General features: G+C 45.3%; 1 protein-coding gene across 1 annotated transcript in view; it reads left to right on the forward strand.

Annotated features, from left to right (window-relative positions):
- The window catches only part of MYCBP2 (MYC binding protein 2), a 553,924-nt gene that overhangs the window by 56,168 nt on the left and 472,454 nt on the right, over nucleotides 1-25,302 (forward strand). Inside the window, 1 exon segment of the mRNA XM_082246610.1 lies at nucleotides 18,234-18,309. Coding sequence (XP_082102736.1) covers nucleotides 18,234-18,309 — 76 coding nt within the window.

Raw genomic sequence — 25,302 nt, forward strand, 5'->3', positions numbered from 1 at the left:
CTCTAGGGTCTCTGCTAAAAACAATATATAATGTTTTGGGGTTCTAAGTAATTTTCTAGCAAAAAATACTGATTTTAATTTGTAAGTAACAAGTCTCAGAAAATGGCTTAGAGTCGGTTCACACTATTACGACTTGCCAGGCGACTTGGTCAGCCTGGCAAGTCGCGCACCATCGGGTCCATTGAGAAGTACAGGAACGGTTCTAATAGGTCACATGTCGCTCCGACTTAGAAAAAGGGTCCTGTACTACTTAGGGGCGACCTGGAGGTGACTTGCTTTGACTTCAATTATATGAACTCCGTGCAAGTCGCGGTGCACGTGTCTTCACAGGTCGCCCCCGAAGTCGGAGCGACCTAATGTGAACGGGGTCTTAGTCTTATAGGCCCCTTTCACATGGGCGATTGTTGTGCCGTTGGTAAAAGCATGTTTTGTTGTTTTTAAATCCCAACCCTCCTGGCACAAAGATTATTCACATTTGTACATTGTGATGATGTGCGTTTATATGCGGCTGCGGTAGTAAATTCTTGTCTTTTGTATAGCAACTGTTTACTTATTTTTCTTTGTACTGCGATTAACTGCTTTTTTATATGAAGATAGCTGCGGTACATCTCTCCTGAATGCTGTCAACTTAATTTTTCTTAAATGCACAAAACCGTATGTTATGAAACGTTGCTAAACTCAGTGTGTGAATGGGGCCATAGGGATGCATTCTCTGCATTTAGCTGCAGTAAATGGGTTCCCCCTCCACGGCTAACCGTCTGTGTGAAAGAGGACTAAGAGGTTAAACTGCCCTCACAGACAGAAGTTCATTCCTTTAGACCCCGTTCAGACTGCGGCGACACGACTTGGTGGGCGACCTGTGAAGTCGCGGTGTACCGCGACCTCGGCGCGACTTGCACGGACTTCATATAATTGAAGTCAATGCAAGTCGCCTCCAGGTCGCCCCAAAGTAGTACAGGACCCTTTTTCTAAGTCGGAGCGACTTGTGTCGCTCCTATTAGAACGGGTCCTGTACTACTCAATGGCGAGCGACCCACCGTGTGAATGGACCCTTAATCTAAAAGAACGAAAAGCAATAGTGTAAAACATTGTGTTTATAGTTGCCTAGCAGCCTTAACAATGCTAAAAATTTGTCGGGGGCTTTTTTGAGCTGTGAGTGCGCAGAGAACAGCTCTGTATGAATCGAGGACATACAATTCCAGTCTGTATATTTCAATGCAATTTTATTTGGGGGGGGGGCGTGGTGCATGGGAATGCACAAGTCGCCCCCGATGTAGTAAGGAGTCGTGTCGCGCTAACTTGTGTGTGGGGTTTTTTTTCTTCTTCAGTGATGCTTTAAACCACTTAAGCCCCGGAAGACTTTACCTGACCAGGGCCTATTTTGCAATTCGGCACTCCGTGACTTTAACGGACAATTGCGCGGTCGTGTGATGCTGTACCCAAATGAAATTGATGTCCTTTTTTTTTTTTCCCCACAAACAGCTTTCTTTTGGTGGTATTTGATCACCTGTGCATTTTTTTTTTTTTTGATCACGCGCTATGAACCAAAAAAGAGCGACAATTTTGCAAAAATAACAATATTTTTAACATTTTAGGCCAATTTGTTTTCTGCTACATATGTTTGGTAAAAAATATTGCAAAAAGCGTATTTTGATTGGTTTGTGCAAAATTTGTTGCGTTTACTAACTAAGGGAAAGATTTTTGGCATTTTTTTTTTTACAATTTTTTTTAAAAAATAATGGCGGCAATCTGTGTTTTTTTTTTTTTTTTTTTTGCGGGACTGCGGCTGACAGATCGAACCCTTGACTGACATTTTTTACACTTTTGGGGTTACCAGTGACATTACTACAATAATCAGTGCTATACATATGCACTGTTACTGTAAAAATGACACTGGCAGGGAAGGAGTTAACTTTATTGGAGAAGGAGCAGTTAAGGGTGTCCCTAGGGGCGTGCTTCTAACTGTGATTGGATGTGGCTGTGTGTGTAACAGCAGAGATCAACGATCCTACATAGTAGGACTGTATGATCTGTGCTGTTACACAGGGGAGAATGACAGGCGGCTTTGTTTACATTAGCCGTCTGCCTTTCTCCCAGTGTAACCGACGATTGCGGGTGTGCGGCGGACATCGGGTCCGGGAGCGCGCCTCCAGCGGCGCGTGCTCGCTCCCTAGAGCCTCACAGGCTAGCGACGTAGACCTACGTCACTTGCCTGTGAGGGGCTGACTGCCGACGTAAACCGTCAGGCAGTCGGCAAGTGGTTAATGAAGCTTGGCAAATGCTCGGTGTGTTGATTTTCTATTTGTTTTAAAGGGGTCCAGTAGAACCCCAGCTCATTAGTACTCCTGTTCAGCAGATCCCCCCCCTCGGTAATAACTCCCAGCTCTGCTGATCCTCTCTCTGGTCCCTGCTCACCACCTACTATATAGCTGCTATGCTGAGCACCACTTGTGACATCTGCTAGTTTCTCCTGCTCTGGTTCATCAGCTCTGCTGTTCCTCTGCTGCTCAGTTTTCACTCTCCAGTCCTGTTCTCCTGCTATAGCTTTCCATGTAGCATGTTTTCCGTCTGCAAGTTGCTCCGCTCCAGTTGGGACCCCGCTTACCTTCCTGCTGCTCCACATTGCTCACCAGATGTGAAATCTGCACCAGCTACTTTAAGAATATATATACCAGAAGTGACTGCTGATTACATCTTTCCCATTTGCTTGATGGTTTCCCAATGCATCCTGGGAGATTTCATAATTGTAATCCTCCAAAGCAAAGCTAAATCTGATTAAAAGCCCCCTCAAAAGCTTCAGGTGCTGTAAAGAGTGTTGTCAAAGACTTCTATGGAGGCTTTGGAGACACTTTGAAGCACCAAGGAAGCACAATGGTGTATAATTTTTGAAGCAAAGCAAACGCCACGTCTGAACAGCACTGTAAGGTAACCATTTTTTTAGTGATGGGTGCTTTGATTGGCATTGAAAGCTTTGATTGATTGAACTTAAAACAGTAGGTCAATGCCACATTTTGGAGCAAGTATAAACGAGTTAAGGTTATTTATTATACTTTGTATGATTTTTTTTTTTTAATACACTGGAGCTAAAAATCCATTTTAGTCTGTCTTATTCATGTATATGTAGCTTAAACTACAAAACCAACAATGCATGCTAAAACAAAAATTTGTGCACATGCACTAGTGGGAATTTGAGACTTTGATATGCCCCAATCCTTGTCATTTACTTTACCTTGGTCCTTGAGAAATGTTGTTAATCATGGGCCTCTTATCCAAGGGCCTACAGGGCTCGGTGGGGGGGGGGGGGTTACCTTTTTAGGCACGATTTAGGGAAAAGCGGTTTACTTTTGAACTAGAACCTCTGAACCGAGTAAAGGAGGTTTTCTAACCCCTATCTTAATTTTTTAATTTATTTTTTGGAATCTGTGTCCCAGTAGGGGGGGGGGGGCTAACCATAATTTCCTGACCCATAGTCAAACAAGAACATTATTTTTATTTCTGGCCCAGTTAAGATCTGCTTGCAATAATCTCATGTCTATTATAGCTTCCCAGCTTTCCCCATAAATAACTCCAATACAGGTTTTGTTTTGAAAAATCCCCTCATCCTTACTGATAAACCTCCTTAAAATGTCTGACATGACAAATATTCTGTAGGTAATACTAAGCAATGGGCTTGGCACAAATGACACTTTAGCTGTTAGTGCCTGTTGGATTGCTTGCTTGTAAGCTGGCATGCGTTCTGGTATCAGTCTCATCACATGAGTGATATTTAGAAGTCACAACTGCTGCTTTGAATATTTTTGGCACATAGACTTCTTGAGTGCAAATTGTCTAAATTAAACTGGCATGTTCTATTTTACAAATTGAATCAGACAGTGCTTTAATTACCAGTAAAGGTTGTCACTTAGTTTTTTTTAACATGGTCTTATGGCTGAGTCAGTGCTACTGGTGGTTAGTCTGGTGACCACGGTGCTTAGCTTTTAGATATGCTTTATCTTAGTTTCTTATGTGATTTATTTTTTGTGGATTAAATTAACAAACCAGGATGTGCATAACATATGAAACCTAAGGCAGATACAGTATTAAAGACCTCCATATTAATTAGTTACATATTTAATAAACCTTTAAGCGTAACTCCCATTTTTGTTGAGAAAAAAACATTCCCCTCTGTGCGATCTCTGTACATTGCAGGGATTTTAACAAACTTTGCTGCAGATTACTACCTTTTGGTATTGTGAAGAAATCATTGTTTGTTCCTCTGTACTGAGTGGGTCTAATGGGAGTGGTTTCATAATTATCTATCGGCTGTGGCAGCTGCAGGGCTCTGAGGAAAGCTGCTGGGCCTGCATCCCATTAGACATGTTCCTATTGGGAGTATCTCACCAAAAATTACACTTCTCTATCGTTCATTGATGGATGCAGTCTCTGATGCATATCAGTAGGGTTAAACTGTCCCCTACAGGAGTAGAACACTAGACAGAAAAATTTTATGGGCAGTACCAGAGGGTACACCCTCTCTTCCTGCATAGAATGTCCGTTTTAATCTGCCTAGTCGGGAGTAAGGACCTAGTTCCCTGAAGGATGCAGCTTTGACTGGGGCGCAGTTTACGTTTGGCACTCTCAAGCCATCCAGAGCGGCAAAGGTTTCTCCCTTTCCAGCGTATTTTGACAACATGCTCAAAAAAGAATGTGACCATCCAAAGCTTTCCCGTGGGGTGCCTAAGCGGATTGTTACACTACCCTTTTGAGGAGTCCCTGATAATAGTCCGGGTCCCAAGTTTAATTAAGGCTACCGTTATCCCAGTGGAGGGTTCCCCATCCTTTATTGATCCGGAGGATAGGATGACAGAGGCTGGGCTGCAATATGTACTCCCTGGATACACTGAGACCGGGGTTTGATAGCCCTTGTCACGCAAATGTTGACTGAATGGGCTAAGTTACTATGCCGTGACCTGGATAGGGAAACCAGTTCCCTCTGCCTTTGAGGAGCTGTTGGACCAGCTGGTGCAGGGGCTGCAGTTTGTTTGCGATGCCGCTCCCATATTGAGCTGACTGTCGGTTTTGGCAATTGTCCTCCGGCGTATACTTTGGCTAAAGTGCTGGTCTGCGGATCCGACTTCAAAGAAGGCCTTGACTGATCTGCCTTTTCAAGAAGATCGCCTGTTTTGAAGCTACCCTGGATTACATCATTTAGGGACTCACAGGGGGCTGGAGTACCTTTCTTCCACAAGCTAACAAGGGTAAGGACAGGGTCCCTCCTTTTTGGCAAACAAACAGGTTTTTTTCATCCCTCATGGTCAGTTGATAAGGCGGTTTCAATCGACCCTGGTCTGGCAAACAAAAGTCAAAGACAAGATCTCCTCGGCCTGAAGGTGTGCCCTCACTCGTATCTGCCTGGCATTTTTCTGGCTATCCCGGATACCAGACAAATGGGTTCAAGAGGTCATACGGTCCGGTTAAAAGATCGAGTTTCGATCCATCCCTCCGGTAAGGTTTTTCCCTTCCAATGTGCGACTGTCCCCTGATCACTTGCTGGCGCTCTCTGGGGGCAGTTCAGGACCGGATTCAACAGAGGGTAATGGTTCCGGTTCCGTATGCGGAACGTCTTAAGGGCTTTATTCAAACCTGCTCACGGTTCTCAGGAAGTAAGGCAAGGTGCGTGCAATCCTGGACCTGAAAGCACTAAATTGCTTCATGTGAGTTCAAAAATTCAATACTGAATCAGTTCGCACAGTGGTGGCCTCCCTACATCAGGGGGATTTCCTGGCCTCCATAGACATCAAAGATGGCTGCTTTCACATCCCAATCTGTGCTGAACACCAACGATTTCTCCTTTTTTGCTGTGGGAGAGGATCACTATCAGTTTGGTGTTGCCCTTTTGGTCTCATCTCTGCTCCTCGGGTCTTCACAAAGGTGTTGGCTCTGATTCTGGCGTCGTCGTGGCAGCGGGTGTTATCTGTCGGGGTTACCTGGACGATATGCTTCTCTGTGCGGAGTCTCCTATGGTGCTGGGAACAAATTTCGAAATGGCCATGAGAACTCTGGAGGAGTTCGGGTGGACTCTGAACCTTCATAGGTTGTTCTTGGTCCCTTCCATGAGACTGGACTACCCGGGCCTGACTTTGGACTCTTCTTCAACCAGGTTGTTTCTTCCTCCAGAAAAACTCCGGACTGCGGTTCAGCTGTTGCTGTTCAGCAAATGGTCGTCCCTTCGGACCTGTATGAGAGTTCTGGGACTGATGGTGTCATCTTTTGAGGCTGACCCGTTCGTTCGATTCCACACACGGATCCTCCAGAAGGAAATCCTTCTCAAATGGCACAAGAATCCATATTCCCTGGACATTCAGATGCAGCTGAGCTGGGTAACCAGGGAGTCCCTGATCTGGTGGCTTTGGTTCCAAATGCTCAAGCAAGAAAAATATAATGCTATATTGGACTATTGTCACCACGGATGCAAGTCTGTCCAGGTGTGGGGAATTCTCGGCAGGTTATCTGCTCAGGGAGTCTGGTCCCTGGAGGAGTTCAGGTTACCGATCAATGTTCTGGAGCTGAGAGCAATCCGGCTTTGCCTAGTCCACTGGACCAGGTGCATGCAGGGTTGCCTAGTGCGCATTTAATCGGACATTGCCACGACCGTGGTTAATGTCAATCACCAATGGGCACCTAATGTTTCCTTTCGGCCTTGGAAGTGGCAGGCATCCTTCGTTGGGCGGAATGCTTTTGTTCCAGCTCTCTCCGCTGTTCACATTCCTGTAGTGGAAAATTGGCAGGCGGATTTCCTCAGTCAACAGACCTTGGATCAAGGGGAATGGCCTCTCCATCCGGAGGTGTTCCAGTGGTTGTGCCTCCGTTGGGGCACTCCAGATATAGATCTGTTGGTGTCTTGGATCAACAGGAAAGTGCAGAGGTTTGTGGCCTGTTCTTGGGATCCTCTGGCAGATGCGCTGGTGGCCCAGTGGGGTCAGCATCAGCTGATGTATGCCTGCCTTTCCTCCTCAAGTTGCTGCCAAGACTTCTTCGCAGGATCAAGGCAGAATGGATTCGGGTCACTTTTTGTGGCTCCGGACTGGCCTCGCCGAGCTTGGTACGCCGACCTGGTCAGGCTAGTCGTGGATGCTCCTTGGAGACTTCCTCTCAGGGGCCAATCTTCCATCCTGCTTTACTGTCTCTGGCTTAGACGGCTTGGCTGTTGAAAGCCAGGTACTGAAGGACTGGGGGTTGTCTGCTTCAGTGATTCCTACTCTGCTTAAAGCTAGGAAAGCGACTTCTAGAAAGATCTATCATTGTACGTGGAAGGCATATATTGCGTGGTGTGAGTCTCCTAGGGCTCCCCCTCGTTCTTACTCTGTGGTGGCTCCGATCTTGGTTTTTCTCCAACGGGGAGTTGATCAAAAGTTGGCCTTGAGTACTATCAAAGGTTAGGTCTCGGCCGTGGCAATTTTCTTCCAAAGGCCATTCGCCACCCATTCCCTGGTGCCTAACTTCATCCAGGGGGTGCGACACCTGGTACCTCCGGTGCGACCTCCGTTGCCACCTTGGGACCTTTAATTTGGTGCTGTCTGTTCTCCAGAAACCTCTCTTTGAAAGTATTCAGGAGATTCCCCTGCTTACCCTATCCCAGAAGGTGGCCTTGGTGGCTATTACGTCTGTGCGCAGGGTGTCGGAACTGGCGGCATTGTCCTGTCGTTCCCACTATCTGGTGGTTTACAGGGATAAAGTGGTACTTTGTCCGGATCCATCCTTTCTTCTGAAGGTGGTTTCCATTTTTCACTTGAATGAAGACTTTGAGTTACCCTCTGTGTCCTAAGCCAAAACATCCTAAGGAATACTGCATACTTTGGATGTGGTTTGGGCAATCACGGTGTACTTGGCGACTACGGAGTCTTTTCGAAAGTCTGATTTTGCTCTTTGTGATTACGGATGGCCCTAAGAAAGGGCTGCCTGCTTCTGCTGCGACTATTTCCAGATGGATCAGACAAACAGTGGTGCAGGCTTTTTCCATTAAGGGTCGGGTTCCACCTTTCCCTGTCAAGGCGCACTCTACTCAGGCGCTCAGTGCTTCCTGGGATTTTCGGCATCAGGTTTGCAAGGCGGTTACCTGGTTGTCAATACCTTTTTTTTTTTTTTTTTTTTTTTTTTTTTTTTTTTTACTAGATTTTAGAAGGTGGATGTGCTGGCATCTGTGGATGCCTCATTTTGGCCTCATTTTGGCCTCAGGCTGCTGTTTTAATCCATAGAGAAAATTGGATTTTTGTCTTACCGTAAAATCCTTTTTCTCAAGTTCATTGACGGACGCAGTACCCGCCCCTTTATTTTTTAGTTGGGTTAGTATTATTTATTTCTGACACTGCTTTGATACAAAACTGACATACTATAGCAGGGAGAGAGGGTATACCCCCTGGGATAGCCCATAGGCGTAGCCAGAACTTTTTTCTGCCTAGTGTCCTAGTCCTGTAGGGGGCAGCATAACCCTACTGATATCAAGACTGCGTTCGTCAATGAACTTAAGGGAAAAGGATTTTATGGTAAGACAAAAATCCTTTTTTTTTTCCCTATTGGGAATGGTATATAGCAGAAAGTTAAAATAAATAATTTTTTTTTTTTTGTTCAGAATTTGTCGCTTTTTATTAAACTATAAACCCAAAATTGCAGAGATGATCAAATACCACCAAAAAGCTCGATTTTGTGTGGGGGAAAGGACATCAGTTTTTTTTTTTTTTTTTTGGGGGAACAGCGCCGCAAGACAGCGCAGTTTTCATTTAAAATAACCCAGTGCCATATCGCAAAAAAAAAAAAAAAAAAAAAAAAAATGGCCTGGTCATCATTGGGGTAAAACCTTCCGGTCCAGAAGTGGTTAATAAGATGATTTCATGTTTATGTGGTATGGTTAGCATGAGCAGGGACGCTGCATATCCTCTTTGGCACACTAGCTCAATTTTCTGGCGGCTGGGAAGGATGTAGTTTGTGCCACACCATGTAGTGGAAGCGCCACGTCTGGTCCAATGGTAACTGCATACTTGGCTGTACTCCATACTCCACTGGCACAAATGAATAGAGAATGCTTTCCATTATGGAACATTTTTAGGTTTGTATTTTTTGTTTTCTTGTCCTGGTGAGCCTTGTGCCTTACATTTCTTCTCCTGGTGTTACAGCGTGAAAAAGAGTGGGTGAACTCTCCCAAGTGCAAACTTAAAAGTTTAAACTGAATCTGTGCACATAATCTGAACAAGCAGTAAAAGCTCATTAACCTCTCTATTGAAAAACCTTGTGAAGAAATAAGTCACTAAACACGCATCTTAAACTATCAATACATGGTGTATTACGTGCTATTCCTTCTCACTTGGGTATTATATTTTTCTGTGTGCTGCAAAAAACCTGGTTGATCCTGCTGTTCTCTATCTCCCCCTTCTGTCCATGTCCCCAATTCAGCTAGGGATTTTGCAGAGCAACTCTGCATATTGACAGTTTTTTTTTTTTTTTCAATAAGTTTCCATGCTATTCCATCAAAGCAGCCCATGTGACTATAGAATCGCATGTGGGTGTATACACAATGATAAAAGGACAGCCCACTCTTTCTCCTCCTCCACGCCCACTAACCAGCTAAACACAATAGGGCAAGGTATTGCATGTAGAATAACAAAGGCTTCACCTCTTATTCTTTGACACAGCCTGCGACTGGCGAAAATCTGGCCACACCATGTTTATACAGAACAATAAATATTTAATTTCAAATATTGAACATGTGACAGCTGTATATGATATGGAAAAATATTAATTTACATTGTCCCTTCCATTTCTGTATATGGATGATGGCACTAATTTAATTAAATTAAAAAAATAAACTGTTTTATTATCACTATAAAGTGCATCTATGCTTTTATTTATTTTTTTTTTTTTAATCCTATTCATTTTTACATTGTACTAGTATTTTTTTTCGATCCTACTCATATTTTATTGTGAACAAAGTTTGTAAACTTCCCTTGTGTAGATCCCTAAACATTTACTTCCTGGCATTCTTTGACACCTATTCAATATGCCCTGTGAATAGACACTGCTGTTTTCAGAGTTCAGAGCCTGCCTTCTGAACTGAGGTCCTGAGAGGGGTTTCAGAAGTCTGAGACAGTATGGGAATAACTGTTTGTAGGCAGCAAGGTACCATTGGACACATAGTCCTTAAATGCTGTTCTTGTATAGTCACACTCCTAGTGATCTCAGTGAATACTAGCTATATCTAAAGTGTGTCCAAACCAGCAAATAATTGAAATTAATCATAATCTGCAATAACTTTATTTAGATGTAAGTAAGACTGCACATATCAAGGGTGCAGTCTGAAACATTACCTCATCTTCCAAGACCATGTCTTTAGGAAATAATGGGCTTCATGCAAAATGTGTTTAAACCGTTTCCAATTGCGGCTCTGTGTCTTCTACAGTGCGCACCTTAAGGGATTAGCACTTGCCAAACTGTTGGCTTGTTCACCTTTTCTCTTAACTTTTTCTTCGAGTGTGCAGGCTCTTCATTAGCAACTCAGGAACAATACGGTGGGGTTGGGTGTTTTTTTTTTTTTTTTTTTTTTTTTTTTTATCGGTACTGTCAATGAGAATGTTGACTCCTCCCACCCCCAGTCTGTAACCACCTAGGATAATGTTACACGTCCCTGCAGGACCAATATTCTAGTGCCCACAATCTCAAACATGCACAGAGGGTAATCTACTGTAAAACCTAAAGAAGTCACAGCTGATTCCCAAATCTAAGATGGGGGTACCTGGAGAACTAGAGAGATCTGCAGTCGTGGGAAGGATTACCTGTGGGGGAGATGGCACTGGACTAGACAGGCAAGTACCTATTTTCTTTTTTAAAGTCACCAGCTACAATATTTGTAGTTTACTTTTAATTTTCACAATGCTGGGTGAAGTTCTTTTTAACCACTTGCTGTCCCTAGGACATACCCGTACATCCTTGGGAACAATCTGTTATACCAGGCTCATTCTCCAGGTTCTCTGCTTTCAGAAAATATATAATATTTGGGGATTTTCTAGCAAAAAAAATGCAGGATAAAACATGTAAGATCTCAAAATTGCCCTGTACAGTAAGTGGTTAGGGGAGCCACGAGCCCAACATTCAGAGTATTTGGTGTAGATGCCGCACTGAAGGCAGAACAATCGGGTAATTTCCCCAAAAAATAAAGGATTTTATTATTAAAAATAGTGGTAATAGTCGGGTCTGATCTTTACTTAACAAATGTTAACCTGACAAGTCCACTTTAAGTTAAAGGTTTACAAATGTGCTATCCTAAAATAGGTTTATTCTTCAAGTCAAATCTGTGTAGCAGTTTTTTGTTCTTACCAGTTCTGATTTATATATTACATAGTTACATAGTTAGGTTGAAAAAAGACATCAGTCCATCCAGTTCAACCTATGATGTGTGTGTATGTGTTTGCTGTTAACCGTACATTGTATACTCCTGTATGTTGTACATTGTACACCCCTGTATGTTGTGGTCTTTAAGGTGCTTATCTAATAGTTTTTTGAAAATATTGATGCTCCCTGCTCATACGACTGTTTGCAGAAGAGAATTCCACATTCTTACTGCTCTTACAGTGAAGAACCCCCTACGTACTTTAAGGTTAAACCGCCTTTCCTCTAGGTTTAGTGAGTGACCACGTGTCTTATTGTATTCCATTTCTCTGAATAGTTTGTTCCTTATGCTAGGGTCGCCAGTACAGTATTTGTACATTTGATATCATATCCCCCCTTAATCGTCTTCTCCAGAGAGAATAAGTTCAGTGCTTGTAGTCTTTCATCATAGCGGATGTCCTCCATCCCCCTAATTATTATATTATGAGGACCGGCGCCCAGAACTGGACTGCATACTCCAGATGTGGCCGGACCAGAGTTTTGTAGAGAGGGAGAATAATCTCTGTATTTCTGGAGTGAATCTCCTTTTTTTTTTTTTTTATACATCCCAGTATTCTGTTGGCTTTGCTTGCAGCGGCTTGGCATTGCATGCCACTGCCAAGCCTGTTGTCTACCAGTACCCCCAGGTCCTTTTCAATCTTAGATTCACCCAGAGGTTCCCCCCCCCCCCCTAGTGAGTAGCTTGGTTTCTGGCACCCAAGTGCATTACTTTACATTTTTCAACATTAAACCTCATCTGCCATGTAGTTGCCCACCCCATTATTTTGTTCAGGTCCTCTTGTAAGGTTTCCACATCCTGCATAGAAGATATTGGCATGCTTAGTTTAGTATCATCCGCAAATTGTGAGATTGTACTAGATATCCCCTCCTCTAGATCATTTATGAATAAATTAAACAGGATTGGCCCCAGGACAGAACCCTGGGGGACCCCACTTTCCACACCTGCCCAATCCGAGTACTCCCCATTAATCACCACCCTTTGCACTCTCCCCTGGAGCCAGTTCTCTATCCAGGTACTCACCTTATGGTCCATACCTACCTTCCTTAGTTTGATCAGTAAGCGTTTGTGGGGAACGGTGTCCAAGGCCTTTGCAAAGTCCAGATACACCACATCCACAGGCTTACCTTTATCTGGGGGGCAGCTCACTTCATCGTAGAAGGTTAATAGATTGGTTTGGCAAGAAGATTTTTCATGAATCTATGCTGATTACTACTAATACCGTTTTCATTACTAAAGTCTTGTATGTGGTCCCTTAACATCCCCTCCAAAATCTTGCAGACTACTGATGTTAGGCTGACCGGCCTATAGTTACCCGGGATATATCTCGGCCCCTTTTTGAAATATTAGTACCACGTTGTCTTTTTTTCCTATTAGCTGGCACCATACCCGTCTGTAAACTATCCTTAAAGATCATGAATAATGGTCTAGCAATCACCTGGCTGAGCTCTTTAAGAACCCTTGGGTGCAAGCCATCCGGTCCCGGTGATTTATGTTAAGTTTCTCTAGTTAAGTTCTAAGTCTATCTTCTGTTAGCCATGGGGGTACTTCCTGAGGTGTGGTGTTTAGTTTGGCCTTACAAGCTGGGTTAGTGTAGCCCCCTAATTCTTTTGTGAAGACTGAAGAGAAGAAATTAACACTACCGCCTTTTCCCTGTCCTCTGTGGCCAAATCTCCCTTGTCGTCTTAATGTGTTCTGGCCTCGCTTTCTTACTGTTTATATACTTAAAGAATTTCTTGGGGCTCTTTTTACTCTCTTCCGCTATATGTCTCTTGTGTTCTATTTTAGCCGCCCTGATTTCGTCTTTACATTTCTTATTACACTCTTTGTAATGCTTGAATGATGCCAACGACCCCTCAGTCTTGTATTTTTTGAAGGCCTTTTCTTTAGCATTAATATGCATTTTTAAGTTTGGAGTTTAGCCACCGAGGGTTTAGTTTTGCTCTTTCAAATTTATTTCCCTTTGGAATGCACTGGTCAATCCCTTTTTTAGTATGCTCTTGAAGCACTCCCATTTTTCCTCAGTCTTCTTTGTTCCCAGGGTTCTAGCCCATTTGATATTTTCTAGCAGAGAGCGCAGTTTTGGGAAATTGGCTCTTTTGAAATTCATTGTCCTTATATTACCCTTGTGTTTACTATTATGATTAATACGAAAACTAATTGACCTATGGTCACTGTTTCCTAAGTTGCCCCGTATTTCTATATCCGTGAGCAGGTCTGTATTGTTGGTAATCAGTAGGTCAAGTACTGCATTGTTTCTTGTCGGTGCATTCACCATCTGACCCATGAAATTGTCCTGCAAAACATATAGGAACTGCCGAGCCTTGGCTGAATGCGCGGTTCCTTCTGCCCAGTCTATATCAGGATAATTAAAGTCCCCCATTATAATGACATTTCCCATCCTTGCTGCCAATCCTATCTGTAAAGGGAGGTCCGCCTCCCCCTCCTCCCTCTGGTTAGGGGGCCTATAGCATACGCCCAATATTACCTTCTTTGAAGTTCTACCCATAGGCATTCCCACTCGTCCATAGCTCCGTTATTATCATAACTCATATTTACCTGTACACTGTTCTTAATATACAGACATACCCCTCCCCCTTTTTTACCTTCTCTAGCTCTGCGATAAAGGGAATACCCCTGAATGGTCGCCATCCAGTGATGAGAGCTGTCGAACCAAGTCTGTTATTCCCACAAAATCTAAGTCGTCCTCAAACATCAGCAGCTCCAGCTCTCCCATCTTGTTGGCCAGGCTTCTGGCATTGGTATACAAACCTCGTAATTTTGGCCGTTTGCATATATCCTCATTTGATGTTTTTAGGCTGCTCTTGTGCTTTTACCCCATACCCACCCTGGGTTTAGGAGCTCCGAACACCCTACCGCTAATGTCCCCATTTGTGCCCTCTGAATCTTGCTTTCCACTGGCTAATTCTACATCTGTACCCCCCCCCCCCCCATCACCTAATTTAAAAGCCCCTCTAACTTTTTGGCCATCTTCTCACCCAGTACGGCTGCACCCTCTCCATTTAGGTGTAATCCGTCCCTACCATAGAGCCGGTGGGCCCAGTTCTCCAGGAACCCAAAACCCTCCTTACTACACCAGCTCCTCAGCCACTTGTGAACTTCCCTAATCTTCCGCTGCCTCTCTGGTGTGGCTCGAGGTACAGGTAGTATTTCTGAAAATACTACCTTGGAGGTCCTACTCCTCAACTTGGTGCCTAAGTCCCTGAAATCATTTAGGACTCTCCATCTTCCTCTGCCTGTCATTGGTACCCACGTGTACCATGACAGCTGGGTCTTCCCCAGCCCCACCCAGTAATCTGTCCACCCATTATGCGATATGCCGCACCCGGTAAACAGACTGTTCGGCGCCCACGGTCTTTGTGACAGATTGCACTGTCTGTCGTTTTAATGATGGAGTCTCCTACTACCAGCACCTGTTTTTCCTTTCCCTTTCTCCCGGCCTCACTGGAGGAGTTCTTCCCCTGGCAGCTAGGGGCGTCGCTCTGCTCCAGCAATGCTGGTCCCTGACTGGTTTCCCCAACATCACGCAACGGGGCGTATCTATTGGGGTGCTTCAGCCCAGGACCGGCCTCCTTGCCTTGTCGCCTTCTACCCCTCCTAACTGTCACCCCTCTCTTCTGCTCTGCTCTGATGCCTGCACCTCCATTACTCCGCCCACCTCTGTGCAGGCCCCTGCCTGCACCTGTTGGGTACGATCCCAGCTCACCTCCGGTATGGACATTCGGCTCAGTGTTGCCAGCTGCTTCCCTAGATTCAAGACCTGAGCTTATTCTGATGGTGTTTTTTTTTTTTTTTTTACATCCATAAATGTTAATTGCTCTTTTTTATGCAAATAAAGTTCCAATTCAACATTTACACTCTTTACATTTTTTGATGGGGTTTTTTACATTTGGGACAATAGTTCAGCTCTACATTCATAAAAATGTGATTCACCACTGTGCATTTGCTGAGCCTCTTCCGCTATATAATCTACTAGATGTGAACTGTGCAAATCCGAAACTGGTATAGAGACATTCATGGCTCTTGCAGAATATATAGATGAAAACCGCAGCGTTTGTACTGCCAGCGTTTTGATGGAGCGCAGTCCTTCTTTCTTAAAGTGGAGTTCCACCCTAAAATTATACTTGCCTCCATCTTCTCGCTCCGGGTCACCGGAAAAACAAATGGATAATCACTTTTTTTTTTTTTTTTTACTTGCCTCGTTTAGAAGAAAATATACTTACCTTACCATCTACTTCCTCCTTCCTCGGCCACGGCCTGCGCCGTCACTTCCGCTTTGCAATGATTCCTGGGAGCTGAACGTCATCGCTCCCAGGAATCAATGCGCCTGCACCCCGGCCCCGACGTCAGTTCCTGTGTAGGCGCGTCATACCTTGCAAAACAGCTTCTGGGCATGCCCAGAAGCTGTGCAGGGATAATGCTGTGGCACCGGAAGTGACGGCGGGGCCGGTGCAGTGCATTGTGGGACCGAAGAAGACTGAAGAGGATCGTGCTGGCTTCAAGCTGCCCACACCTGAGATGGCAGCGCTGGAGAATACATTTTCAAGGTAAGTATTTCTTCTTGCAGGTAAGTGCAACCCGGGACAGATCAGAGGCTAGCCATTGTGGAATGCACTAGCCCTGACTGTCCCGGGGGTATTTTTATTAAAAAAAAGTTTACTGGGTGGAACTCCGCTTTAAGATGTGAACTGTGTACAGATTAAGAAGTATACCCGCTACTGGCACTGAGTTGAATTTGATTGGCTGTCAAAATAAAATAAAATAAAAAAAGCAGATTTGTCCACCCATGCTGCGTAGCTGACAGGCTGAACAAAAAGAAGCTATCCGCAAATGGCTAGCTTAACCTCTAATCATGAGAACTTTGGTACATATTAACAGTGAAGACTACGCTGGGATGTAATTTATTGATGGTGTTTATATTTTTTATGGTTTGTATATCCTGGACTCTGGTGCTGTATTACCCAAAGCATTGCATCCTCCTACAATGGCGTAGGAACGAAAATGTTAAATCTTGCTATTGCTAGTAAACACGATAAGAAAAAAAAAAGGGATGCAAAATGATGCTTTCTGATTTAGTATTCAGCTTTCAAAAGCCGACCACGACAGTTCATGCAAAAAATATCCGAAGAAACAAGCGCAAAAAATTTTCTCGCGTGATAACTGAACGAACAATTTTCGTGTAATTGGTATAGTATGTATGAAAACATTCCATGACCAAGACCACGCATGCTCAAACAAATACATTGCAATACAATACATTGCCTCCCTTCCAACGTTGTATTGTGTCCTACCAGAACTTTAGTAATCTATTGATTTTTTTTTTTTGATGAGACTAGCATGCAAAAATAAAAGGATGATCATTATTCTGATCGTGTGTACTAGGTATTCGTTTCTTCCCAAATGTCCTCAGGGGGTTCAGGGAAGACCACCTCCTTTTTTTTTTTTTTTTTTTTTTTTTTTTTTTTTCTTTTACTCAATGTCTTATCTTGCGCAAATACTGTGTAGCCTAAGCAGTACTATATTGAATTAAGCTGTCAGATCTTGTGTTGTCATATGGAACCCACTAGGCAGTAAGTGACTGCCCGTTGCCTTGATAAACGGGACCATCTTTCTTCTGTTTTACTGATTGTGATCCATGGTACAATAAGTATGTGGGTATATTTATTGTTGATATTTAATGATCAAATACGTTTTGACCTCAGCATGTGCAAAAATATATCTGATTTTTTTTTTTTTTTTTTTTTAATGATGAAGTAGATATTTGAAAATGTAATTTACACAAGCAGATGGATTGAAGAAAGCTCAGACATGATTCTTGCATAATATATTGTTTACTCTGTGCATGGTGTATATTCTACCTTCATCTGTTAGGTCCCATCTGCTTAATGTCAGCTATTTCTGTGATTTGCCTGGACTGATTTATTTTATTTTGTTTGCCCCAAAAAATGCATGGATGGTCTGCCTGCTCTCTCGTCTTTACATTGCTTTCTGTCCACCTTTTTCTACCAGCCATCTGCAGCATTGTGGGAGGATGCATTACTTTGATAATCTTTCACAGTGGATGTCAATATTCGCTCCCATTTATTAGCCATTTTTGTAAGTGACGTATAAATGGATAACAGAACAAGTGGATGGGAGCGTGTTGATGCTGCTGTCGTCCTATCAGGGAATGGTTGCTAGGGACCTGATTTTTGTTGCTAGGCTCACGTGCTGGGAACGGTTTAAGGAGAGCCAAGATGCTGAGAATTGTCTCTTGGACAGTGTTTGCCTGCACTGTGTTGTAAAACAAGCAAATTGTTTTTTCTTTAAGTGCCAGGAGCCTCACTGACACATTTCTTTCAAGACAAATGGCATTACTAAAGCCAGCATGCTGAAGGTGCTGAATTTCTTGCGTCTTTATGCAGGCTATAGTTGGGTTTTCACATTTAAAAAAAAAAAAAAAAAAAAACCTTTTGAAAATTTTGTTGCGTCTACCTTTATTGTAATGGAACACGGAGTATATAAACACAAAATGTAACCGGCAGATTCAACTATATTATCTTAAGGCAAGCAAGAGGAATCATTGCGCGGAATATTTTCCTCCATCTTTTATGGATGTTCTGGGCTCAAGATGGAACACGCTAGCCTGGAATTTGGCTCATTTACATAAATAAGGTGATCTCTAAGAAATGAGGAGCTGAAGAAAAGCATACATTGTTTTTAATATACTTCAAATAAAGCTTCCTGTTTACTGCCAAATACATTGCCTTCATTAGAATATACATTTCCAACTCCTTTTTTGTTTTTCTTTTGTTTTCAGAAATAAGAAAATTCTTAGCAAGAAGAAATTAAAACGGAAGCAGAAGACCAAATCAAAAGGAAAATTGCGAAGCAAGGTAAAGATGAATTTCTTATGAATTGCAATTATCCGCCCCGTTTTCTACATCCCTACTACAAAGCTTTACTGTGCACATACATTAATTCCAGTCACACCAGTCACTATTGCCCAAAAGCTCAGTCGCATGTGCCTGCAACACCGTTTTCCCCAGGGACGACTTAGCCCCGGTTCACACTTATGCGATGTGGGAAGGCTGCGAATTCGCAGCCTGTTCCCGCATCGCAAACGCACCCCTGGCAGTTCACACTGCCATATGCGATACGCTGGGGGGGTCAATGTAATCTTAACAACACCCCCAGTTTGATCGTATATCGCAGTGCGATCTTGCAGTTCGCACAGGATCGGATCGCACAAGTGTGAACCGCTGTGCGATCCGATCCTGATGCGGCTGCAAAAAAGGGTCCTGTGTGTCTTTGGTGCGGTGCGAATTTAGCCATACAAAGTGTATGGCTAAACTCGCACCGCACAGCCGATCGCATGTAATGAAGGAGCAGTGCGCTCCGACATTACATGCGATCGCCGCATCCGTGTGAACCGGCACTTAATGAGGGAGGCTCATTAGCAGAGGAAACACAAATTCATGTTTGTATAAAAACAGGTAAGCTAATGCTGGCCATACACACACAAAATTTCGGCTGTTAGCAGACTGAACGTTTATTCGTCATTCGAAAGTGTATTATCCGCTAACTGATAGCATGAACTTGTTTATCATCGTTTCCATGTTCGTAGTGATCATTCGATCACAATAAAAACTTAGTATACACTTTAGTTGAAACAGTAAAAGTTTTTGCTTCTGATCCATCGACCTTAGCTGGGCCTATAGTCGAAATTGTCGGTTAAGTTGGGTTCACTAACGGCACGAATGTCACGCTATCTTTATGAAAACGATCAGTTTTGGCCAAAATTCTATGCGTGTATGGCCACCATTAGGGTTCCTCAGTATTTGTTTCCTCCTGCCGGAAGAGATCTCTGAAAGTGTTTTTATTATATTGGTTCAGGCCTCCGTGCTAGGTAGCAGGGGCCTCCTGACCCTAGAGCAACCTATATTTGGGCAGTTCATTATGGAACTTGGCCCTCCCATGCCGTTCGTGGGACCCCCTCTCCTCCTTACATCGTCCTTTTGGTTGCCCACAGTGGGGGAGTCTAGCCCTGTCCCTGGGAGTAGCACAAAGTTTGTGTACCCTACATTAAAGGAGCAGGTAGTGTAGTAAAATGTAAAAATGTATTTGCAGTAGGATTTACTTTTGTGTATTGTATTGGTATATTTGTATGGTCTGGTTGCTCTTTTCACTGTTTTGTTTTTCTTGTTTATGCAAAGTTCAAGGTACGATAACACACCAGACAGTATACAGCAATGAAAGGACATCAATTGTTCTTTGAAATTCAGCCAATAATCAAACATGTCAGTGCAAAGGAAACCTCAAGTCTTACTATGACCACAAAGGCAAAATCAGTCTGTATATGCAGTAAAACATGCTTGTTATACTTTGTGGAACCTAAGGGGTTAATCCTCCGCATTGTGTAAAAAGGCTGTTTGATCCAGTCTTCTCTGATCCTCCCCTTCTTCCACTGTTCCCAATCCCATGTCCTGTTAGTACAGAGCCTTGAAGGCAATCTGCACATACTCAGTGTGTATTGCTAGGTGTATTTTTTTTTTTTTTTTTTTTTGGGGGTGGGATGGTGCATGTGATCAGCACAGGGCCATTCAGCACTGTCTAGACAGAGGACAGTAAGGGGAGAATGAAAACTCCTCCAACAAGCTTTAGAGCAGGTTCACACTAATCCGACTCAAAGTCGCCCGTGCAGAACGACTTCATCGCGGCTTGCAAACGACTTCTCATAATAGAAGTCAATGCAAGTCGCTCCAACTTTGCCCAAAAATAGTTTTTTCTAAGTCGGAGTGACTTGAGTCGCTCTCACTAGAACGGTTCCATTGCACAGCATTGACCAAGTTGCCTGACAAGTCGGAGTGGTGTGAACCGGCTCTTAACCAGTGTTTGGCCAGACACTAATAGAAGTCACAAGACTTCTATTTACTGCTGATGAGAAAAGGTATTTAGTACTTTATTTTTACTGAAATAATTGAATTTTCCATGTTCTGTACTGTGGGAGACCAGCTATAGTAAATGCAAGGTCCTGGGTTTTGTAACACTTTAAAGTGGTTGTAAACATCAGACATGAAATATTATTATTTATTATTATTATTATTATTATAATAAAGGATTTATATAGCGCCAACAGTTTGCTCAGCGCTTAATATGAGGGAAGATAGTACAGTTACAATACAATTCAATACAGGAGGAGTTAGAGGGCCTTGCTAAATATGAACCAAGCCTATCCCTCTGTAGTATGTACTTGTCTCAATTTACAGCACTGTGTCATTTCTTTCTGCTGATTCATTGCTTTATCGCAGGGATCCTCAAACTACAGCCCTCCAGCAGTTGCTGAACTATACAATCAATTAGGCATTGTAAAACTGACATTGACAGCCATGACTAGGGCATGATGGGAATTGTAGTTCCTGAACTGGAGGGCCATAGGCTGAAGACTATCAAAAGTAGTGCAGGTACTTTTTCAAAGTCTCATAGATGGGAACGGGTGCCATTAAAATCATGATGATGATTTGTGTCCTAAGTCGCATGGCAAGTCGCACTAGTGAAAACGTAGACTTAGTGTGGTTGCCTGTACTGTGATCATTGTAGATTGTGAGATGAGACCCCAGAGCACTTCCAGCTACACTGATAGTACCACCACCCCCCCCCCCCCCCCCCCACCCCCGTCCAGCTTCCTTCTCCTATGGTAGTCTTCATTCAGAGCCCAGCACAGCTATAGTGTATATGTGCACTTCACCCAACCCCCTCCCGTGTCCTGTGTGAATTATTTCTTCGGATGTACAATGCAATCTTACTATGCCCACTGGCTACACAGGAACAGTGCCCCTCCCTGGAAGTGACGTCACTGGCTTTCAGTAACAACACCCACTTGCTGCTCTTGGACTCGGCAGGAAGAGGAATTGAAGTCATGTGAATGCACTAAATACTGGAAAAAAGGGAGAAAAACTGATTTTCTCTTGCGTCCTCCGACAGTCGCCGCCTCTTCATATTCGTCACAATGGGGTAATTGACCTTTGCTCCGTAGGAGTAGCTAGGCAACAGAATATGTCAATATTAAAGCTTTTAACATATCCCACCCCCAGGGGGTGGTCCCCTCAGTCAATACCCTCCTACTTCCTGTATCCATACCTCAGTTTCATTGTCTAGCTTGTCAGGAGTAGCTGGATGTCTCTATGCTGGGGCATTTTGTCTCAGCCTTTCTCTTCTTTTTTTGATTTTATTTGAGTTTTTTTCTCTTTGCTTAGCTGTTACTTTTGTCAGCATTAGTTAGTTCTTCTGATGAAGAGGATCATGCGGGCTGGGTCTCGGGCTGACCCTCCTGGTCGCAGGTTGTGGGTCAGTGGCTTCCCAGCCTGCCATCGAGCGTTCAGTCAGGTATTTTTCCTGGCACAGTGAACGACCCATCCCTGTTCGCTGCAGGGATGCTATGGTGAGGTGGCTACCTCACTGGACGCCATGCGGTTTCGCACCGCAGTTCTACTGCGTCCTGACTGCGACTCTTCCTGTCATGTACAGCGGCTTGATCGCCTGTGCGGGTTCCCCACACCATTTAGGAGGTAAGTGTATCTTTGTGGGGACCTGTCTGTTTTGGGGGGGGGGTGTCAGTCTGGGACTGTGTAACCCTGCCTCTGTTCACACTAATGGACTCCCTATCTGTCTTGGCTGCATTCTGTGGGCTGCAAGGAGGGGGGCTATGCTGCACTATGTGTCAGGCTGTGTGCTATTTTTTACTGTGTGACAGGCTGTGTGCTGCGGGGCATGATTGGATCGTGTTATGCACACTTGCGGCGACCGCTGCTGCGGTCCGCCATTGTTTATTATACTGCACATGTACTGTGATTTTCACAGTGTGTGGGGAGCGCCGTTTTCGGCGCCAAGCGCCGCCATTTTGGCGGCGATCGCTCCGGCCGCATGCTAGCACTGCGGGCGGCCATTTTTTTGTAGCCTTCCATAGGCTTTAACAGAGCGCCCTGTGTTGCATCACTTCCTTTTCCCTGGGCGCACCGATCGAGGCAGCAGCAGTGGTCTCTCCAGGTTTTATCCTCTCTATCCCTGTTATCCTTGCCTAAGTTTGTACTTTTTCCCTGTGGGGGTCGGCTTTGTGCTGGTGTGTGAGTGCGGGGGGCTGCGCTCGCCGCGCTTTTAAAGGGGCAGTTACCCTTTATTCTTCTGCAAACTTTTGGGGGCATGGACTCTCAGGAAAGCAAATTTCCTCTCACTCTGGTGGGAAGCCAAGGGACTGCTGTCTCCCCCCCGGGGGGTGATTTGGCTACTGTTGTGGCTAACCTTGCTGCTCAGGTGCAAATGCTTGTGGCTGCTCAGTCCACAAAACGGCCAAGAGTTTCAATTTCCTCTGATTCAGAGGGTGATGGTGATGGGGCTGCTGTGGCTGGGATCTCCTTATCGGGGTCCCGTTCCTCCCTGGATATTGTGGGGTCTGAGGTGGAGGCTGAGGTTAAAGGGGTTGATAATTCTCCCCCTGGCTCGCCTGAAAAGCTTGCACTCATGGATGAATTGGTTGCTTCTATCAAACAAACACTGCGTTTGCAGGATGAACCATGTCCTCCTGCTGTCCTGGCCTCTTATGGGACGCAGCGAAGACGCAAAACGTCGCAAGTTTTTCCTTGCACTGAAGATTTTCAGCGTGCTGTTAGTGAACAATGGCGCAATTTACGCAAGCCTTTTGCTGTGCCAAGTAGGTTCATGCTGCGTTATCCTTTCACACCCGCTACTGATGAACGTTGGTGTGTGCCGCCTCCGGTGGATCACGCGGTGGCGGTTTTGAATAAGTCCACTGCGATTCCTGCCACGGACAGGAGGCTGGAGTCTCTTGCCCGACATACTTATTCGGTTACCTGTTCTATGCTGAAAGCTATTTTTGCTTCACTTATGGCAGCTCAGGCTGTCGCGAATTGGACGCAGGTGCTTAGGCGCGTCCTGGTGGCTGACTCTGCCCCACCGGCGACGTTGGATATGGTGGATCAAATCCATCAGGGTGTCATGTATTTTTGTGATGCGGACTTGGATATAGTACCGTTGGCTGCACGTGTACACAGTGTGGCGGTGTTGTCTCGCCGCCTGATTTGGCTGAAGTGTTGGTCTGTGGACCTATCTTCGCGCAAGACTTGAGCTAATCTGCCCTATAATGGATCTCGCCTTTTTGGCGACTCCATGGATACGCTGATAAAGGGGATCACGGGTGGTAAGAGCACGCTCTTGCCCCAATTCCACAAGGCTAAGGCTGCTACTGGTAAGAAGCAGGCTTCCTTTCGGCCCTCTCAGGGGTCCTTTCGTGCCTTTCGGTCGCACTATAAGGGCAAACCATTCAAAGGTCAAGGCAGGTAAGCAGAAGTCCGGCCAGTCCGGATCCGCTCCCCATAACAATGCGGCCTGAAGGGGCGCCCTCACCCAGTTCTGGGGTGGGGGGACGCTTGCTCGGTTTTCTTCAGCCCTGGCTGGCCCGTGTTCGGGACAGGTGGGTTCAGGAAATCGTTCGGTCTGGTTACAAGATCGAGTTTCTCTCTCGGCCGGAGAGCAGATTTTTTCCCTCAAATCTTCAACTGTCTCCGGAGGGTTTACGGGATCTGCACCTAGCGGTGCGGGACCTGCGGGCTCAGGGAGTGGTAGTCCCGGTACCTCATCGGGACAGATTTCGGGGGTTCTATTCCAATCTGTTCACCGTGCCCAGGAAGGAGGGCAAGGTACGTCCGATTCTGGACTTGAAGTCTCTGAACCGCTTCGTGCGGGTCCGAAAGTTCCGCATGGAATCCCTGCGGTCGGTGGTGGCTGCCCTCTTTCCAGGGGAATTCATGGCTTCCATCGACTTGAAGGATGCGTACCTTCACATCCCGATTTTCGAGGGTCACCAGAGGTACCTTTTGATTCGCCATTGCGGAGGATCATTACCAATTCGTGGCGCTACCTTTTTGGTCTCGCTTCGGCTCCACGGGTATTCACCAAGGTGCTTGCACCGGTTCTGGCCTTGAGAACCCAGGGCATTTCTGTCCTGGGGTATCTGGACGACATTCTAGTTCGGTCTGCGACCGACCAGGGTCTGGTGAAGGACCTGTCCGTCATGCTGCAGACTCTGCAGGAGTTTGGTTGGACGATAAATTTTCCAAAATCGTCGCTGTGTCGGTTCATCTTCCCTACCTGGGAATGATTCTGGACTCGGTCCAAGCGAAGGTCTTCCTACCGGACGACAAACTCAGGACTCTTCGGGAAGAAGTCGGGTCCCTCAGGGACGTTCCGTGCTCGTCCCTCCGGACGTGCATGCGATGTCTGGGATTAATGGTCTCGACCTTCGAGGCGATTCCCTTCGCCCAGTTTCACACGCGGGGTCTCCAAGCGGAGATCCTGTCCAGGTGGGACGGGCGACCGCAATCTCTGGATCTCCAGATTTCGTTGAGCCATCGCACCAGAAGGGATCTTCTGTGGTGGCTCCAGTCCCCGGCGGTGTTGGGGGGCAAGTCTTTTCGTCCTCTTTCATGGACGGTGGTCACCACGGATGCCAGCCTGTCGGGCTGGGGTGGTGTTCTGGGCGTTCTGTCCGCCCAGGGAACTTGGTCGGAGGAGGAATCCTCCCTTCCGATCAACATTCTGGAATTACGAGCGATAAATCTCTGCCTTCGACGTTGGACGGACAGACTGCAGGGCCGTCCGGTTCGGGTGCAGACGGACAATGCCACGGCGGTGGCCTACATCAACCACCAAGGGGGCACCAGGAGTGCCCGAGCGGCTCGGGAGGTGGCCGACATTCTGTCTTGGGCCGAGACACACGTCCCGGTGATATCGGCGGTTCACATTCCGGGGGTGGAGAACTGGCAGGCGGACTATGAGTCGCCAGTCCCTGGACCAGGGGGAATGGTCACTCCACC

Source organism: Pelophylax lessonae, assembly GCF_965119305.1.
Source record: "Pelophylax lessonae genome assembly, chromosome: 2".
Classification (NCBI taxonomy): Eukaryota; Metazoa; Chordata; class Amphibia; order Anura; family Ranidae; genus Pelophylax; species Pelophylax lessonae.